The sequence below is a fragment of the Callorhinus ursinus genome, unplaced genomic scaffold, assembly GCF_003265705.2.
Source record: "Callorhinus ursinus isolate GAN/ISIS: 27379988/994484 unplaced genomic scaffold, GSC_fseal_2.0 scaffold10, whole genome shotgun sequence".
NCBI classification, from domain to species: Eukaryota; Metazoa; Chordata; class Mammalia; order Carnivora; family Otariidae; genus Callorhinus; species Callorhinus ursinus.
The window spans coordinates 79,144,043-79,162,794 of NW_027397072.1; the positions used below are offsets into that span (position 1 = coordinate 79,144,043).

General features: G+C 41.5%; 2 protein-coding genes across 3 annotated transcripts in view; one reads left to right on the forward strand and one right to left on the reverse strand.

The window, feature by feature from the left end:
• Positions 1 to 14,511, forward strand: part of EIF5B (eukaryotic translation initiation factor 5B) — a 92,036-nt gene extending 77,525 nt beyond the window's left edge. For both annotated transcript variants that reach the window (XM_025869009.2, XM_025869008.2), the window contains exons 15-24: positions 3,896 to 4,027; positions 4,637 to 4,819; positions 4,940 to 5,101; positions 6,472 to 6,603; positions 7,675 to 7,806; positions 7,914 to 7,990; positions 8,086 to 8,250; positions 10,146 to 10,284; positions 12,030 to 12,191; positions 12,522 to 14,511. In XM_025869009.2, the coding sequence (XP_025724794.1) occupies positions 3,896 to 4,027; positions 4,637 to 4,819; positions 4,940 to 5,101; positions 6,472 to 6,603; positions 7,675 to 7,806; positions 7,914 to 7,990; positions 8,086 to 8,250; positions 10,146 to 10,284; positions 12,030 to 12,191; positions 12,522 to 12,629 (1,392 nt within the window). In that variant the 3' untranslated portion in view covers positions 12,630 to 14,511. The remainder of the gene's footprint in view (positions 1 to 3,895; positions 4,028 to 4,636; positions 4,820 to 4,939; positions 5,102 to 6,471; positions 6,604 to 7,674; positions 7,807 to 7,913; positions 7,991 to 8,085; positions 8,251 to 10,145; positions 10,285 to 12,029; positions 12,192 to 12,521) is intronic.
• REV1 (REV1 DNA directed polymerase) overlaps positions 14,401 to 18,752 on the reverse strand; it is a 100,565-nt gene continuing 96,213 nt past the window's right edge. Inside the window, exons 17-23 of the mRNA XM_025869001.2 lie at positions 18,488 to 18,690; positions 17,045 to 17,278; positions 16,295 to 16,415; positions 15,473 to 15,690; positions 15,209 to 15,365; positions 14,815 to 14,917; positions 14,401 to 14,537 (exon numbers count right to left, since the gene is read on the reverse strand). Coding sequence (XP_025724786.1) covers positions 14,426 to 14,537; positions 14,815 to 14,917; positions 15,209 to 15,365; positions 15,473 to 15,690; positions 16,295 to 16,415; positions 17,045 to 17,278; positions 18,488 to 18,690 — 1,148 coding nt within the window. The 3' untranslated portion in view covers positions 14,401 to 14,425. The remainder of the gene's footprint in view (positions 14,538 to 14,814; positions 14,918 to 15,208; positions 15,366 to 15,472; positions 15,691 to 16,294; positions 16,416 to 17,044; positions 17,279 to 18,487; positions 18,691 to 18,752) is intronic.

The window sequence follows — 18,752 nt, forward strand, 5'->3', positions numbered from 1 at the left end:
TTCATGGTTTTGGTGCTATTGTAAATACCATTTTAAAAAATCAGATTTCTAAATTTATTTTTATATAGGAATATAGTTGATTTTTATGTATTCATTTTTAATCTTGTGATCTTATTAAATTAACTGGTTAGGCCTAGTAGCTTATTTTGTAGGTCATGTGGGATTTTCCATCCACACAATTATCTGCACATATAACAGCTGTTTTACTTTGTGTGTGCTCTGTAAGTTTTCTTCTTCCTTACTGCACTAACTAGATGTTCTAGAACAATGTTGAATAAAAGTAATGACAGACACCTTGCTTTTTGCCCCATCTTAGGGGAAGTAGCTGGTCTTTCACTCTTACGTATGCTGTAACTCATAGGTTGTTTAAGGTGTTATTTGTGTGGTGTTTTTTTTGTTTTTTTTTTTTAGTCATGAGTTGATTTTTGTCAGATGGCTATTCCACATCTCTTGAGATATTTATGTGGCTCTTCCTCTATTCTGCAAGATGAACTAATGTTGATATTTTGAGGGGACTTTACTTTTTATTATTAAGACTTTTTTTTTTCTTTTTTAAAGCCATTTAAGATTTAGTGATGTTGAAGAGAAGGTACAGAGATTTCCCACTACCCCTGCCTCCCCCATGCACAGTCTCCCCCATTATCAGCACCTTCCCTCTCACATCAGAGTGATAGATTTGTCATAATTGATGAACTTAGATTGACTTACCATCACCCAGAGTCCATGGTTTGCTTCTTGGTGTTGTACATTCTATGGGTTTGGACAAATGTATAATGACATGTATCCATCATTTTGGTATCATAGAATATTTTCACTGCCTTGAAAATCTTTCTCCTCTGTTTGTTCCCCCACCTCCCAACCCCTAGCAAAAAAAGTCCCTGATCTTTTTACTGTCTGCATAGATCTGCCTTTTCCAGAGTGTCATATAGTTGGTATTGTACAGTATTCTACAGTAAGCTTTATCAGGTCACCTTCTTTTACTTAAAAATAGGAATTAAAGTTTCCTCCATCTGTTTTCATGGCTTAATGGCTCATTTTTTACTTTTAGCTCATTATTCATTTTGTTTAATAACTCCATTGTCTGGATGCACTACAGTTTATTCATTCATCCATTAAAGGGCGTCTTGGTTGCTTGCAAGTTTGGCAGTTACGAATGAAGCTGCTGTAAACCTCCCTGTGCAGGTTTGTGTGTGGACATATGTCTTTACCTCCTCTGGGTGAATACCAGCGAGTGTGATGGTGGATTATATGGTAATAGTGTTTAGTTTTGGAAGAAACTGCCAGACTCTTCTCAAGTGGTTTTAAGTTTGCAGTCCCACCAGCAGTGAATGAGAATTCCTGTTGCTCTACATCTTGACCAGCATTTGGTATGCTGTTTTGGATTTTGGCCATTCTGATAGGTATGAGGTAGTATTTCATTGTTTTAATTTGTGTTTCCTTAAGATGTTCTATAAGAGGTGGAACATCTTTTCATGTGCTTATTTGCCATTTCTGAGGTGTCAAATTCATTGGCCGATTTTTAAATTGGATTGTTTTCTTATTTTTTAAGAGTCCTTAATATGTTTTGGATACAAGTTCTTTATCAGATGTCTTTTGCACATGTTTTCTCCCAGTCTGGCTTCTTATTTTACTCTCTAGACTCTCTATTTCATAGAAGTTTTTAATTTTAATGAAGTTCAGCTTACTGGATTCTTTCTTCCATAGATCATGCCTTTGGAGTGGTATCTAAATAGTCTTCACCACAGCCAAGGTCATCACATTTTCTCTTCTTCTAGGAGTTTGAGTTTTGTATGTTACATTTAGGTCTGTGATTATTGTGAGTTAATTTTTGTAACATGGAGGGCCTGTGTGGTGTGTAGATTCAGTTTTTTTTTTTGCATGTGGATGTTCGGTTGTTCCAGCACGATTTGTTGATTACTACTGAATTTTTAAATATTAAACCAACCTTGTATTACTAGAATAAACCCTACTTGGTCATGATTTATTTTCTCTCTTTCATATATTGCCAGATTTGATTTGGTAAGTTTTTGTTGGTGATTTTTGTGTCTGTATTCATTAGTGATTTTGCTATATAGTTTTCCTTTCCTGTAACGTCTTTTGTCTAGTTTTGGTATCAGAGTAATATTGCCTTGTAAGATGAAGTAAGAAGTATATCCTCCTTTATTTTCTGAAAGCGTTTGTATAGAAATGATAGAATTTCTTTAAGTGTTTATGGTAGAATTCACCAGGAAGCCACATCTGCATAGAATCTCTTTTAAACAGGTACAGGTTATTTTGGTTTTTTACTTTAATTCGTATAGAAATTTGTGTTTCAGAGCACCAGCTCTTTGTTTATTGATATTCTCTACTGTTTGTCTGTTTTATATCTCATTGATATCCAGTGTTAATTTCATCATTTCCAAGTTACGGTGGAATTTTAGATTGTTGATTTCAGATATTTTTTCTTGTCTAATAAAAGTATTTAAGGGTATGTTTAGCACACTGTTAAAAGCACTGCTTAGGGGCACCTGGGTGGCTCAGTCGGTTAAGCATCTGACTCTTGATTTCTGCTCAGAATGTGCTCTCGGGGTTGTTGGATTGAGGCCTGAGTCCAGCTCTGAGCTCAGGGCAGTCTTCTTATCCCTTTTCCTCTGCTCCACTTGTGCTCACTCACTCTCTATCTCTAGAATAAATAAAATCTTAAAAAAAGCACTGCTTAGGTATGTTGTGCTTTTAATATCATTAAGATCAAATTATTTTCTGAATATTTTTACTTGATATAGAATTAGAGGTTTAAAAAATATTTTTTTCCTTCATCATCATTGCTTTATGGCTTTTATCTTTACTTGTCCTTTGTTTCCCTGTGCGAATGTGTCTTTCTTTTTCTTTGCTTTTAAGAACTTTTAAGCATTCATCATTGAGATTATGTAATAGTTTATGTTTATCCTACTTTAGTTTGATTTTCTTAGATCTTTGAATTTATATATTCAATTTTAAAAATTTTGAAAAATTCAGATACTTTTTGTAAGTGACTAAGGTTTCCTTTCATGCTTTTTTCGTATGCTTCCGTTGGGATAGTTTTTACTGCTACATCTTCAAGGCTTCCAGTCTTTTCTTTTGTAATATGTAATTTGCTGTTAAGCTTATCCAGTGAACTTTTTTCATATTCTGTGTTTTTTTTTTAGTTCTACAGGTTTCATATTTTTCCTTTAAGGTCACATATATTTATAATAACTATTTTAAGGACCTCATATGCTAATTATAACATCTTTGTCATTTCTGGGTCTATTTCTACTAACTAATTTTTCTCCTTTGTAGCATTCAGATTCGGGCAGCCTCTTTATATTGTAGCCCTAGACTGAGGAAATAGATTTTGCTTGTTTGTTTTTACTATTAAATAGTTTTTCCTCCCTATACCCATTTATCACACTTTTGAAAAGTGAAGGAAAATACATGATTTATTTAACTGAGTAAATCTAATTTGAGCAATAAAACAATTAAAATGGGCTATTCTCTGAGATAGGATGTAATTTTTATTTTCTATTTTTTTGATGATGATACTTGCTGTAATTCTTATTTCTGACTACTAAACAGAACCATTTTGGAATTCCAACAGAATACATTAATAGTCCTAACATAATTCTAAGATCTCATCTTTTGCAAACAGATGGCAGCCTTTCCTGAACTGGTTTGGAGGCTGATGGGCAGCATGTTACCTCAGAAGTTTCTAATTTAAGAGGGGATGCAGTTAGGCGGGTTATATAAGCTTTTTGGTATAATAAAATACTTGAGTAATTCACCGTCTCCTGAATGTATATAATATACATTAGGAACTTTTAGGAGCTTTAACTTTAATTAAATTCCTGAGTGTTCTGAATGTTTTAAAGATGTTTCTTAACGAAAAATTTTTGTCCAGATTGATAGGTTGTATGATTGGAAAAAGAGCCCCGACTCTGATGTGGCTGCTACTTTAAAGAAGCAGAAAAAGAATACAAAAGATGAATTTGAGGAGCGAGCAAAGGCTATTATTGTGGAATTTGCACAGCAGGTAAGAAAACTTTCCCTTCTTAATGAAGAGTCTGTATCATAGAATATTTTTTCTTTTTGTTCTGTTGTCCTTATAATAAAGCCAGCAGTTTCACTAATGCTGGTTCTATTCCCTTATCAATGGCAAGTAGTGTTCTCCATTCTTTTCCCTTATCCCTTTTTTCTTTTTAAATTAGATAATATTTCAGAGATCTGTCTTTGTAGTCTGAATGTTTAAATTTTAAAAAATAAAGTTGACTTGGAGGGGCACCTGGGTAGCTCAGTCGGTTAAGCGTCTGACTCTTGATTACGGCTCAGGTCATGATCTCCGGGTTGTGAGGTCGAGCCTTGTGTCAGGCTCTGCACTCAGTGGGGAGTCCGCTTGAGGTTCTTCTTCCTCTGCCCCTTCCCCCTAAAATAAATAAATAAATTTTTAAAAAAAGTTGACTTGAAAGAAACTATTCTGTGATACAACTAATACCTTCAGGATATTCATGATCTCTTGAGTGTTTTTGAGGAATTTCACAAAGAGGAGCCATTTGCTTATCTATCGCCTTATCAGTCATGCTGTCCTGGGTACTTCCTTCCACAGTTTGGCCTTTTGGAATGATTTTGCTTTTTATGTTTCTAGGGTTTGAATGCAGCTTTGTTTTATGAGAATAAGGATCCCCGTACTTTTGTGTCCTTGGTACCTACCTCTGCGCATACTGGTGATGGCATGGGAAGTCTGATCTACCTTCTTGTTGAGTTAACTCAGACTATGTTGAGCAAGAGACTTGCACACTGTGAGGAGCTAAGAGCACAGGTTATGGAGGTGATGATCAGCTTTTGAGTTTATTTTCCCTTTTGCTTTTAACAGTGAGTTCTTGGGTGGGGGATGTCTTCTGTTATAGTGTAGCGTCTGTCTCACTCCCTTTAAACTTATGTCTCTCAGGTTAAGGCTCTCCCAGGAATGGGCACCACTATAGATGTGATACTGATCAATGGGCGTTTGAAGGAAGGAGATACAATTATTGTTCCTGGAGTAGAAGGGCCCATTGTAACTCAGATTCGAGGCCTCCTATTACCTCCTCCAATGAAGGAATTACGGGTGAAGGTAAGCCTAGGTGGTAAGTGTTGACACATGGGCACATGTACAGTGTGTATGAGTTCTGTCGAGGTCACTTCTTCACTTCGAGAGCTGCTTGGCTTAATATGCCCTTGCTCCTCAGCCTCTATTAGATGTCTTCATAAAGGGATCATCTGTCAGAGTGGAGAAGTGTGCAAGTTCTTATTATCTAAGCTTTCCATGAGAACTGAAGTATATTGTTTTGGTTCTAAACTGCTAACTAGTTTTTTATTCACATTTTTTTATTATGAAATAAAACATACAGAAAACTACACAAAATGTAGAGGAAAAGTTGAACAAATTTTTAGGAAGCAGACAAACAGATGAAGAGTAGAACATTGTTGACACCCCGGAAGGCTGTGTGCCTCTCACGGATGTTAGCCACCCCCCACACCTTCCTAAAAGTTAACTGTGCTTCCATTTTTATGATAGTAACTGATATCCTTTATTAAAAATAGTTTTAATACCTGAGTGTGTGCCCCTAAAAAATATGTATGGACTTCATAAAGTAGAGTCATTCTCACTTCCATTGTATCTGGCTTTTTTAAACGCAAAAAAAAAAAAAAAAAAAAACACTTTTAAGATTTACCCATGTTGTTTCATATAGCTATAGTTCATTTTTGTTGTGTGGTATTCTCCATGAATACATCATGGTTTATTTATCTGTTCTGTTGATGGCACGTTTAGGGTATCTCTAGCTTTTAAATTTTTGCTATTAACAACAGTGTTGTTGCTTTGAACACTCTTGGTGCAGTTGTGCAAGTTTCTGCGGGGTATGTGCCTAGGAGTGAATTGCTAAGTCCTCAGCTTGTGTTCAGCTCCAGTTTTACTGGATAAGGCCACACTGTTGTTCACAGTGAGTCCAACAAGTTACACTTTCAACTGCAGTATATTAGGGTTGCACATCTGTCAGCTCTTTGATGCTGTCAGATTTTTAAATTTTTCCATCTGGTAGCTCGTTGTTTCATTTGGTACTTACCTGATTGAAATATGGTTGGCCATTATTTTGTATGTTTATTAGCCATTGAAGTTCACTCCTCCGTAAAATGTCCCTGTGGTCCAGCATTGTCTGTCTTTATAGTCACGGGAGTGGTCTGTATAGTCAGGAGACTAGACTGTTGGTGGCTTGAATGCATCGCAGCATCTTCTTGTCTTTCTACCTTTTCTATGGTGTCTTAAGAAACAGAAGTGTTTAATTTTGATGTGGAATTTACCAATCTTTTGTGTTTATTGCTTTTTGTGTCTACTTTAAGAAAAATTTTCCTACCCCACAGTCATGAAAATACGGTCTCTTCATCATCTCCTACTCCTAACCACTTTTCAGATAAATGTGGTAGCAAATGTTTTGATCTCTACAGAACCAGTATGAAAAGCATAAAGAAGTAGAAGCAGCTCAGGGAGTAAAGATTCTTGGAAAAGACCTAGAGAAGACATTGGCTGGTTTACCCCTCCTGGTGGCTTATAAAGAAGATGAAATCCCGGTTCTTAAAGTAAGTTACTTAAATTTTTTTTCCCTCCGAAGCTATGTGAGTCTGACACACCAGCAGGGCACATGCTGGTAGTGCTGAGTGAAGTGGGCATCACTGTCTTTGTGAAGCCTTACGTGGTGGCTCATAGCAAACAGTTGATGTGTTTAGATTACTTCAGTTTGCACAGTCCTCTGAATTAGCATAAGTAATATTTATATACACTAGAATTCTAAAATACACATTTTATTTAAAGAAAAAACGAATCAAAAGCCCAGAATTTGTTGTTCATGTTTTTAGGTATCCGAATATGCCGACAGAACTCAAGAAAATCTTACAAGGAAGTAGGAGTTGTTTTAAAGCTTGTGTGCCTGTCTGTAGGAGCAGATGCCCAGTGGAGTCCAGCATAGTTTCCCAAAAGCAAACTTTGAATTTATATACTCACTTGCCGAAGAGAAGATGACACTCCCCCGAGCACATGGGCTCATCTCGTATGCTGGGACTCCTGTTACTTCTCAGACGGCACCAGGTCACCATCAGGGAGTTGGCCACCTGAGGGGAGGGCCGGTAAGGAGAGGGCAGGCATCCCTCTTTGATCAGGCCCAACTATGGCAGGGACTGCTGCATCCTCCATGGCCTGGACACGACTGTCCTACTTCCTCCTGGGGGAAATCTCTTCATCTCTGAAGGAGCAGTGACAGAGGAAAAGGACGCCGAGCTTAGGGCATTTCAGTGAAGGCATCCAGCAGAGCCCGTTGGCTACCGTAACACGTCACATTGATGTAGTCCTTTTAATTTTGAAAAGATTCTTGTCGTTGCATTCTGTTCACCCAGCTACCTTATTTGCCAAGTACAGCAGAGGTTAAATAGATTTCTGTATTAGTAAATCTAAGACAAAGGTGAAGCATGGGACACAGCTCGGATTCGCCTTCTGAATCTCCTCCTTTCTAGCACGGGTTCTGCTATGCCTTATGTCTTCTTAGCCTTGGTTTCATAGTTTCATGTGAATACTTCATTAAAAAGAGAAACACAGTTTAATTCTAGGCCATTGCTGATATATATTTACAACCTTGTCACATTTAACTTCTTTTCAAGGATGAGTTGATCCATGAGTTAAAGCAGACGCTAAATGCTATCAAGTTGGAAGAAAAAGGAGTCTATGTCCAGGCATCTACACTGGGATCTTTGGAAGCTCTACTTGAATTTCTAAAAACATCAGAAGTGCCCGTAAGTAATCCTACCCGACTCCACAGGAGTCTGTGATAGTCATGGTTTGTAGTGCTGTTTCTTTTCCTGGACACAGGCATTTAAGCTCAGAAACTCCCTTTCTACAGTATGCAGGAATTAACATTGGTCCAGTCCATAAAAAAGATGTGATGAAGGCTTCGGTGATGCTGGAACATGATCCCCAGTAAGTGATTTTTCTTCTGCTGTGAAGGCTTTTTCATATTTCATGACACACTCTGTGTTTCTTCGAATGATCTTTATTGTGTTTGAACCTTTCAGGTATGCAGTAATTTTGGCCTTTGACGTGAGAATTGAACGGGATGCACAAGAAATGGCCGATAGTTTAGGAGTTAGAATTTTTAGTGCAGAAATTATTTATCATTTATTTGATGCCTTTACGAAATATAGACAAGACTACAAGAAACAGAAACAAGAAGAATTTAAGTAAGTTGGTCATTTTACTTACTTTGGGTCTTTGGTAATGAAGTTGGTTGAGAATTACCAAGTACTAGTTTCTCCCACTATCCTGAAAGTAAAGTGTTTCTGTGAAACCTTCCATGAGCCAAAATGGCATAACGTGAAGAAGCAATTACCATTAATTTATATGGGAAATTTTCTGAGCACTCCCAGGCCCAAACAGTAAACAAAATAAATCGGAGCGAAGCCCAGATGCTCACAGACACAGCTCACAGCTCTGGCAGCGTGACACTGAGATGCTGAGTGTGGTCCCTGGGAAGAAGCTTGACGGGGCCACTCTGTTTGGGGTGCCCGCGGCCTCTTAATGGGTCACTGCAAAACCAATGCTAAACGTTTTTGCTTTTTGCCTTTTTTTCATAAGACCAAAATCCTCCTCTTTTGGTGATGAAGGAAAGTATGTACTAACATAGGTCTGTTGCAAAAGCAAGGTGGCATCTGGCGAACCTTGGCCACGTGGGGGAGTACCTGTACCAGAAAGGTTTGCGGACGATAGAAGCATGGCATTTGCTCATCCAGAAGAGGCTGCATCCTGAAATAATGTATTAAAAACCATAAATTCTGCCCATCTGAGGCATTTCAGCAGTGTGTTAACTAATCCTCTGTAGCCTTGCAGTTTTTAATTTTCAAATTGGCAGGCCTGGGTGTCATTAATTGGTGAGTAGTCGCTAAAACCCTCTTGCTGGAGTTTCTTATCTGGGATTACATGAAAGGAAGGATCAAAATGAGAACGTGCACGGTGAGGAACTGAAATGAGGCGAGGTATTTCATGGGAGGAGAGTTTGTTCCTCCAGCTGACCTCACTGCTTGCCCCGTGTAGGGGGCATCGCTGCAGGTGCTAGACGAGTCAGCAGTGACCCTGACCAGGTCCCTCCTCTTGCAGCTCAGGCGAGACAGGCAGTTGAACACATGAGAAGTAGGGTAAGGGCTTAAGAGCAGAGCAGAGCAGGGAAGGTCTAAGTCAGGAGGAGAGCCATGACAAGCAGTGTGGTCCGGGGCAGCAGCTCAGCTCTGTTGGTCTCCCATTCAAGTAGAGAGCTGGAGGGCATGGGGTGAGCCGTCCAGACCCATGGGGAGTTGTCCGGGCAGAAGGGCAGCACTGGGAGGCAGCCACATTGAATCTGACAGAGAGCAGTAGGAGATGGGGTTAGAGAAGTTGGTGGGACTCTGTAGGCCCTGGGGAGGATCTGAGGGGAGCAGCGAGGAGTCTTGTCAGGCTCCCAGTGTTCCAGGCAAGACACAAGGGTGGCTCAGACCATAGGGAGTGATGGCTCAAATTGGGGTACGTATTTAAAGGAGAATTGCCAGATGAGTGTTAGGATTTAGATTGGGGGATATGCTTGCTTGAAATCATGAAACCAGAAGTGAAAAGACGTGGTTAGAGCAGACTGCCAGACCCTGTGAAAACACTTAAGCACATGCTTGATAAGCAGAGAAGTAGTGGCCTTTTGGATCACCTGATTTGGGAACATGGTACGGAGATGGTGGCTGTGGTTTGATGCCTGGTGGGTCTCAGAGTAGGCTGCCTGTGGGGCCCGTCAAGGTTCTAAGCTCCATCTAAATTTAGGGGCAGGGCTCAGTGCTCCTGTGATATGGCTTCTTTAAGACTTGGGAAGCAACAGCAGGGATGGAGGGAGGGGAGGGAGGGTGGCAGGGGATGGAGCACTCCAGGCAGGGGGCTTGGACCAGAGCAGACACCACTGAGGGCTGTTCACAGCGTGCGCCCTGCTCTGCCAGCAGCGCCTGGGGAGTGCTGCTGTTCTCCAACAGGGGAAGCCTCATACTCACTTGTATTTGGGTTTTTTTTTTATGTTTAAGTAGTTTTGTCAGCTTCAAAATTTTTGGGTTTTCTTTTTTTCTTTTAGGCACATAGCAGTATTTCCCTGCAAGATGAAAATCCTCCCCCAGTATATTTTTAATTCTCGAGACCCAATAGTGATGGGAGTGACTGTGGAAGCAGGTCAGGTGAAACAGGGGACACCCATGTGCGTCCCTAGCAAAAATGTAAGTTTTGGTTGTACTTTCAAAACTTGAGTGTGGTCTCTTAAAGGAATAAAATGGGGAGTCCAGGAGTGGTGACGACAGGCAGAGCTTGTCACCTTCTGTGATTTATACCTCAGTAAGGAGTGTCAGTGTTGATTCTTAGCACCAGGGATCAGTGCTTCAGCAAATGAAAGGTGCAAGGTACTTTGAAATATTGCTCTTTTAAAGATGTTTTGAAGTTTCAAGCCTGGGGAGAAGTTTAAAGAATAGAATAATGAACACCCATATTCCTTTCCTTGAGATTAGCATCTGCCTAAGAAAAATTAACATTAACTCAATAATGTCCTGTAATTTATAGTTCTCACTCACATTTCCCCAACTGTCCCAAGTGTCTTTCATAGTGCCACCTGCCGACCTGTTCCAGGATTCCTTCAAGGTGCATTGCGTTTGGTTGTTACAGGTTTTAGTCTCAATAGGACCAGCCCCCCATCCTTTCTGGACAGTCCAGTTGTTTTGCAGATTATTTCTCAACTTGGATTTGTCTGATTGTTTCCTCCTCGCCAGATGGAAGTTACAGTTGTTGAAACGGATACTGCAGGCACAGGTGCTCCCACCTGCCTCCAGCCCCATCACACAGGCTTTCTTACTGTGGCGAGGCCATCTTCGTTTACTGGGGCAGGTGCTGTTGCCTCAGCATCACTCTTAGAAACACATCTTTCTCCCTTTATAATTACTAAGTCATCTCTGGGGCACTTTTGAGTACCTGTGAATATCATGTTTCAACAACCTTTATCCTGATAGATTTAGTAATTGGTAATCCTTGCTTAAGGCAGTTACACAAATGTTGGTAACATTGTGGTCTGCCCCCCCCCCATACTTTTGTAAAGAACCTTCCTCCCCACTGAACTTTTCATTAAGTAACATACACACTCCCTTTTTAAAAAACTTGATGTTCTAATCCATTACCAGTATCCATTCTGGTCAGTGGGAGCCCATTTGAGCTGGTTACTTCAGCACTTGGAGCATTTTCTTCCTTTCTGGTGCAGGAAGATGCTCCAGGCTCATCTAGTACTTTCCTGCCCCAGACCTGGTTCCTTTAGTGGGAAATGGCACTTAGAAATGGAGCAGTAGGACTTGTTGCTTCTAGGGGTCGTTGCTTTTATACCATTTCAGTGGACTGAAGTGGGACATTTGCTTGCAGCAGTTACCTCCTGTGGGGCTTTGGCCACACCAAGCACTCCTCGTTTTCACTCTTACTCTCCCGCATCTCTTGACAAGGCCAGCAGTGGAGTGCTTTTCTCCTGCACTGTAACTGAGCTCAGCTTGCTCCCAGCGCTCATCCTCTAACCTCGGCCTACAGGGCCCCACATCATGTGTCCCTGACTTAATCCCCTTGCTCACCGTTCTGACCACTCCAAGCTCATTTCTGATTGAGGAGGTTTGTGCCTGCCATGCCCTCTTCCTATGGCACGTGCCGTGTGAAAGGATAGAGCAGTAGTAAGGCACGCTGGATTTGACCGGGCAGTTTCCAAGTTGTCAAAAGCATATGAGTCCTCTCCTTCACAAGCCATCTTGTGATGGGCAGAGGGGGTGTGGTGGTGTCATTTCCGAGCTTCCCAATGAGGAAGTCACACACACTGTGATGAGTGCTAAGGAAGGGTCACAGCCAAGGCTTTTAAACTGGCTCGTTTTTATTTCAGCTGTCCAGTTGCAGTGCCTCTGACTGGCAGGATTCCTCTGCTTACATTGCAGTTCTTATTTTACAGTTTGTTGACATTGGTATAGTCACAAGTATTGAAATAAACCATAAACAAGTGGATGTTGCAAAAAAAGGACAAGAAGTCTGTGTCAAAATAGAACCTATCCCTGGGGAATCTCCCAAAATGTATGGAAGACATTTTGAAGCTACAGACATTCTTGTCAGTAAGGTAAGTGTCTCCTAAAAGTGGCCCATTTTAAGAAAGGGGGGTCGACTCTTCTCTGGTTACCTTTACGAAGTAGCTCTGAGGGCTGGAAGTTTGAACTTTTACAGTCTGAGAGGACTGGATTCTTCCTCAGGGCAGGTCTGTGATGTGGCCTTGTCTTTGTTGAGGAAGGGGCCTCTGCTACTCTAAAAGGCATACGAGCACTGCATTGTATTTTGGCTAAGGTTTCTTTTTAATGAGCAGTAGCCAATGACAGGCATGGGCCACACTGCTTTTTTTTGGGCTCGTGGTTGTTACACTGTTGCTGACCCTGTTTGTGCCTTGGGCTTGCAGATCAGTCGGCAGTCCATTGATGCCCTCAAAGACTGGTTCAGAGATGAGATGCAGAAGAGTGATTGGCAGCTTATTGTGGAGCTGAAGAAAGTATTTGAAATCATCTAATTTTTCCACATGGGGCAGGAATTGGAATAAATGCAATATTATGTTCTAAAATCACCAGGAAAAACCAGACAAAAATGGAACGGATGGATCTGGACACTGATGAACTTAAGTATGGAAGGAAAAAAATAGGTGTATAAAATGTTTTCCATGAGAAACCAAGAAACTTACACTGGTTTGACAGTGGTCGATTACACGTCCCCACAGTTGTTCCAACGTGCCTGTTCACCTGCCCCCGCCCCAACCCTTCTCTACTGGCTGCTGTTTTAAAGTCTGCCCTAACCCAAATTTGGATTTTTATTACAGATCTAAAGTTCTTTCGATTTTATACTGATTAAATCAGTACTGCAGTATTTGATTAACCAAGCTTCTGCAGATTTTGTGATTCTTGGGACTTTTTTTGATGTAAGAAATACTTATTTATGCATATCCCTTCCCACAGTGATTTTTTTTCCCCCCAGCATTCTTCTGCCGTATGCCCTTAGGAATTTTTTGAAATAGAAAATGAGGCACTCTGATCTCTGCTTTGTGTGAAACCATGGTGTAAAGCATAGCTGGCTGCTATTTACTGCTTGTATAGTCCTGAGAGTCCACTGTAACCAGCACAATTCTGAACTACCAATAAAGAAAAGAGACATCCACCAGTGAGCTCTGCTAGGCTTCCATGCTAGCGTAGCTTCTCTCCATGAGTCATCAGCTTTGGTGTGAGCCCTCATGTGCCAGCACACGTTAGCATTAGAATTTTTGTACATTGATCTTGGTCTAGTTTGTCCCAGAAAAGTCCTATCATGCAGATGTTTCCTGACAGGGCAGTGAGCTGATGGACTGATTGGGCTTAGTGCTCCAAAGTTGTTGCAGAGACATCATGGATTTGGATTTTAGCTAGTTTTCCCGAAGAATGTGGGAAGTCCACATGACAATATCTTTTCCCCACTGTAAGAAATCCGTTAGTGTGGGATGAATTCTGGTAACAGATCCCTAGTATCAGGCTACCTATTTATATTTATAGCAGTGTTGAAGGCAATGTGAAGTGGTTGAAGAAAATGTCCCCAAGTATTCACTGGCATAGGATTACAAATTATATTTTTTTCAAGATTTAGGGTATAGCCTGGCCTAGAAAACACTTTATATACATTTGAAAATCTGTACCATTCTTCAGTACTACTGAAGTTTCCTAAGGGACAGTAGAGGCAGAGACAATAATGCTAAGCCAGCTGTGGGACGTAATTTTCCCAGGAAAAAAATTGTGTGTTCTAATTTAAAACAAGTAAAGAAGATTTTCTTAACATGCTGCTGTGTTCATGCTTGGGGACAAGAGTGAGTGAGTGATAAGATTATTTAGAAGCTTTACCCGGAACAAGCAGAATCCCAGTCTGGGAACTCTCAGGAATTTCAAAGCTTAGCATGGAGCCTGTAACAGTCCGGCTTGTAGGATTCCTCAGCCTTTAAATATAATAAACAGTGCAGGATTTGCTTCCTAAAGGATTCACAAAAAGGAGCCTGTACAAAATATACATACAGTTCTTTATTAAACAACTGTAAACACTTCACTGTAAAAATCCATAAAACTTTATAAACAAACATTTTGTAAATAGAATCTATACTACAGTAAAAGAACACAATTATTTACATGCAATACTGACAAATTTGGCACTTATTGAAAAGAAATGTACAAAACACTTGCTTAAAAAGAAATTTAAAATTATAAAAACTCCAAGCATTACTGTCATGCACTTTGCCAATACCTCACAAGCACTTATGGTACAGCTAGCGGAGAGCACCAGGCTCCCTGGTGAGATTTATGTGACTTTTAATGTGCTTCCATAAGTTTGTTGTAAAACCACCTGAACATTGTCAAGAATAAAGTCAAATGCCATGTTCCAAACCGATTCCACCGACTGCTGCATCAACCTAAAAGGTGGGTTAAGAAAAAACAGCAGGTAAGACCAACTCCTCCTCCCGAAAGAATCAGTTGAATGTGTTTGCTAGGGTTTTAAACTATATACATCTCGAGGGGAACAATCTTTTGACATGATTTGGGATTTGAAATGAAGGCTCCCCCTCCCCCGCCTTTCCCTGAGTCCACAGTTAATGGCTCGTGCAGCAGTGTAGAAGCTGCTCCGTGCCTCACCGCGGGTAGCCGTGAGAGATGCCCCCCTTTTATCCTTCTGATAAAAATATCAATTACCTTTTCATGTATTTTATAACTAGGTCCAGTTTTTCCAAATCTTTTTCCTCTATTAGATCAGTACAGTATTTCACAACTTGCAGGATGTCTTCTTCCATTGGATCTAGAGAGGGGAAAACCTGCAGTAAGGACCAACTTCTGAAGAAGGCAGACCACTAGCTGCAGGTATAAAGGACACGTGTGTTTCTCTATCCCACTGACAGCCACCAAACACGGGGTCTATAGTGTGAAGCTTTTCAGAGTCAGCCCCAGAGTTTCAAAGGTTAGAGGGGGGCTGGGTTTAGCCTACCAGATTTAGAGAAAGGAGTTCCATCTCTACGGATGAGTCTGCTCCTGTTCTAAAATCCTAGAACCATTACACTCAGTCTGCGGCTGTCCCGCCAGCCAAGCCAACCTGAAATGGTAGTTATCCATTCTTTGAGCAAGGTCTTCACATCACTGAATTCAACAGCTCCTGCTAGGTTGGGTGCCGGGGGTCTTCTGCAGCCAGCCGGCTCAGGCTGCGACCCGGAAAGGCCTGGCACACCTGAAGTGGAAGCAGAGAGGTCTCCCTGTTAAAGAAAACAAACGATAAAAAGTGCTATGTTGACATAACAGCGAGTACGTTAAGATCTGATCAAAGAATAGGTCAAAGTTTACAAAGTATGAAAAATATTACCAGAGGTTTCTCAGAAGCAGGACCTTCATGTTTTAGAAACCCATCGATTAACTTCTGGGGACTCCCGCAGGCCCCGGCCAGAGTTTTTACAGGACTGTGAAGCAACTTTTTTACAGGACTCTGAATTTTTTTGGGGGGACTGATGGGATTGTTTTTCTTATTTCGTTTCTTTTCTTTCACTGCTGCTGGTTTTAGCTGACGTAACAGGTTCTTTGGCACTAGAAGAATACGAACATGACATCTTCAACAAAATATGTCTGGACAGTACCACGAGTTCTCTTTCCTCCTCAAATACAACCCCAACGCGTACGCACACACGTCCCAACACAGGCCCCCGAGCCGACCGCGCATGGGGGAGGCAGTACTTGCTGCAGGTGCAGGCTCCAGGATGCTCGCCCCGTGCTCACTTACCAAAATCTGTTCTATACAGGGGGGGCCCATAAGGACTAACTGGAAATTCAACAGCTGAAGTACAACAGTTCAGGCAGTATTGTAATGCACGTCCGGAGACCTTCAGATTTTTTTGTTTTAAACCTACACTCTTTGATATATCCATCTTAACAAGTACTCAAAAGATTCTGGTAATAATCCAAACTTTTTCTGAAGTGAAGGTGTTTTTAAGTCAAGAAGCTACAGGTAAGTCCAGCTAGGACTGTGACACCACCTACCCGCCTCGTATACTCATTCGGCTCCGATACAAAGAGCTCTTAGCATGACTAGCAGCTCAGACGCTGACCGTTACATACTCAGTCATCACACCCTACATGGATCCCCTTTCTCTTGTCTTCAGTGGTGTTACAGGTCCCTTCCCTGGCTGCTCACCTGACACAGCAGCTGACTGCTGGTGAGCGGCGTTCTCTCCCTGCCTTTGTCTCTGATCATATGCTGCCTTCAGCTCCTTCTGAAGCTCGGCAGGAAGGGCAGCAAACACCTCAGGGTCCACCTAGTGGAAACGAGAAGGGTCAAAGTCAAACCTGAGTTGATGCTCTATTTTTCACAAAACAGATTTTGTTTTCAAATCATGCTTTCCTGATCTGTATGAATTCTTAATAGGTCCTCAATATTAAAGCTCACTGTATCCTCACAAGGTTTTAGGGTAAGAGTAAGAAAATTTGGGGTTAAGAATTAAACAAAACCACTGCAGAACCATCAGGGCAAGCAGCACTCCTAGAAAATGAGAGGCAAAACACAAGAAATGAGGCTCATTTCCAATGTTTTTTTTTTTTTAAACACCAAGCTTAGACTGTGTTACTGTCGCCAGTCTATGATTCTACATCTCCACCTAGTTATTTGAAGTGTGGCCCAGTGGTCATCCCTAGCCAAGAAAACAGAACGTGTTTCTGTTTTACTTCTGGGTGGAGACTTCAAGCACCCACATACCACATCCTCCCTGTTCTCTGCCAGTCTGTGACCTTTAGATGATGCAGAGAAGAGCCAATCCCTCCCCACCCCACCGCACCGTGGATACGGCGTGAGCTACTGAAGTTTAGGGTCCAAAGGACAAGAGGGAATGAGATACGCCCTGAGCTAGAGTAGGATGGACGAGCATGTTCAGGGTAGAAGGTTTCTTACCTGTGAAAACGCTGGAAGGGCTATAACATTAATTCCTGCGTCACTGTTAGGTTCTTGAGGTTCTGGTATTTGTAACAAAACCGTCCCAACTGGTTGTGGCAAAATTCCTGTATTACAGCCATTTACTGGCTCTTTCTTCCTGTCGCCATGCAGCTCTGCTTGCTGCCCAGCACAAACCTGCTCTACTTGTTCCCGGACATCAGGTGGAAGTGCTTCTAAAACAGACTGATCGAGCTATAAAATACCACAGGAGTCTGAAGTTAAAGCATGCTCAGAGAGGAGCTTAGGAGAGTTAATGTTACCACTTTCACTTCAACTTGAACATCCTAGACAATAAACAAAAGGTGCAGAGAAGCAGGCTAGGAAAGCTAACCCTCCAAACAGCACAGTTCTGGAAGGTTTTTGGCCTTTTGCCATTGAAGCCTGAATAGTACGATCTGGAGTCTGGAGAGAAGTGCACTGGCAGCACCGCCGGGTCAGGCGAGTGCAAACATACTCGCTCTATCTCCTGCGACTGCAGCCAAGAGACGGGTCTCAGATCCCACCCAGGGGCCGGGGCCAGTGCCTACAGGATATGTCAAATTTCTGGCAACGGGTAACAGAGTCCTGTTTACCTTTCATACGGTAGACCACCTGCCCCCAAATACAAGTAATTCTGCTTCTGACAACACCAAGTTAGAAAAAAGGGATTCTATAAACTAATTTTGCTCTAGCCTACAGACCAGATTCCTCTGTGCATCTGTGCACTTCCATTTAGAAACATGAAATCCCATCAGCTGGGCAGGCCAATGGGATACTTTCCCAGGAACAACTTTCTGGATAACTCACTAGCATCTGGGACCCAGTGCAAGTGTATCACAACCGTCCCTTTCTGAGCCTTAAGGCCAGGATGTATGTCTCCTTTAGCCTCCTACCACTTAGTGGAGCAGCAGAGAAACCGACTTGCCCAACATAGGTTAACCCTACAAGGAGCAAAAATGCCAACAGTATTCCACATTTACCGTGCACACCAACGGAATTACTAGCTTATGTTAGGAAAAACATGTAACTCTCCAGAAAGAACTGTTTGCAAATGCTGCAAGAAAAACCTTGGACGTAGGCCCCTACTAATGATCACCAAAGCTGTACTGCTGAATAGAGTTAAATCCGTATAATAACTGCTGCCACAAAGAGGTAACGTGGCTACTGATGGCAGTCTGCAGAACTGGCATCTATCCACGCTCTACAACTTGCAAGAGTGGCAGATCTTTGCAAAAGCACCACCTTTCTCCTAACGTGATCTTTCTCATTTGGAATTCAGTAACACTGGATCTGCCCTTGATCTACCCCAAGTAGCCCTCTCCCCTTCTTGGCTATGCTGACAACTAAAAACGTCATTCCTACTTTGAAACTGCTTTTGCACTTACATCATACTTAGAACTATTAAAAAAAAAAAAAAAGTACCTGGGAGGGTGACGGAACCTCTATACTCAGGTTAAGTCTTGATTTTAAGCTGATGGGAGAATGTAGACCATTCCATTTTCCTGAAGACTCAGCTTTGCTAGTAGCAGGATTGACACTTGATGTCAGATGCGTAGAAAAAGATGGCAAGAAAGTGCAATTTCTAGAGGGAGAGGATATTTCCAGATCCATAGCAGCCAGAAATACTGAAAGTATAGAAAATACATAAAATAGCTTCTTCATATCCTTCGGGATGGGGTAATACGGA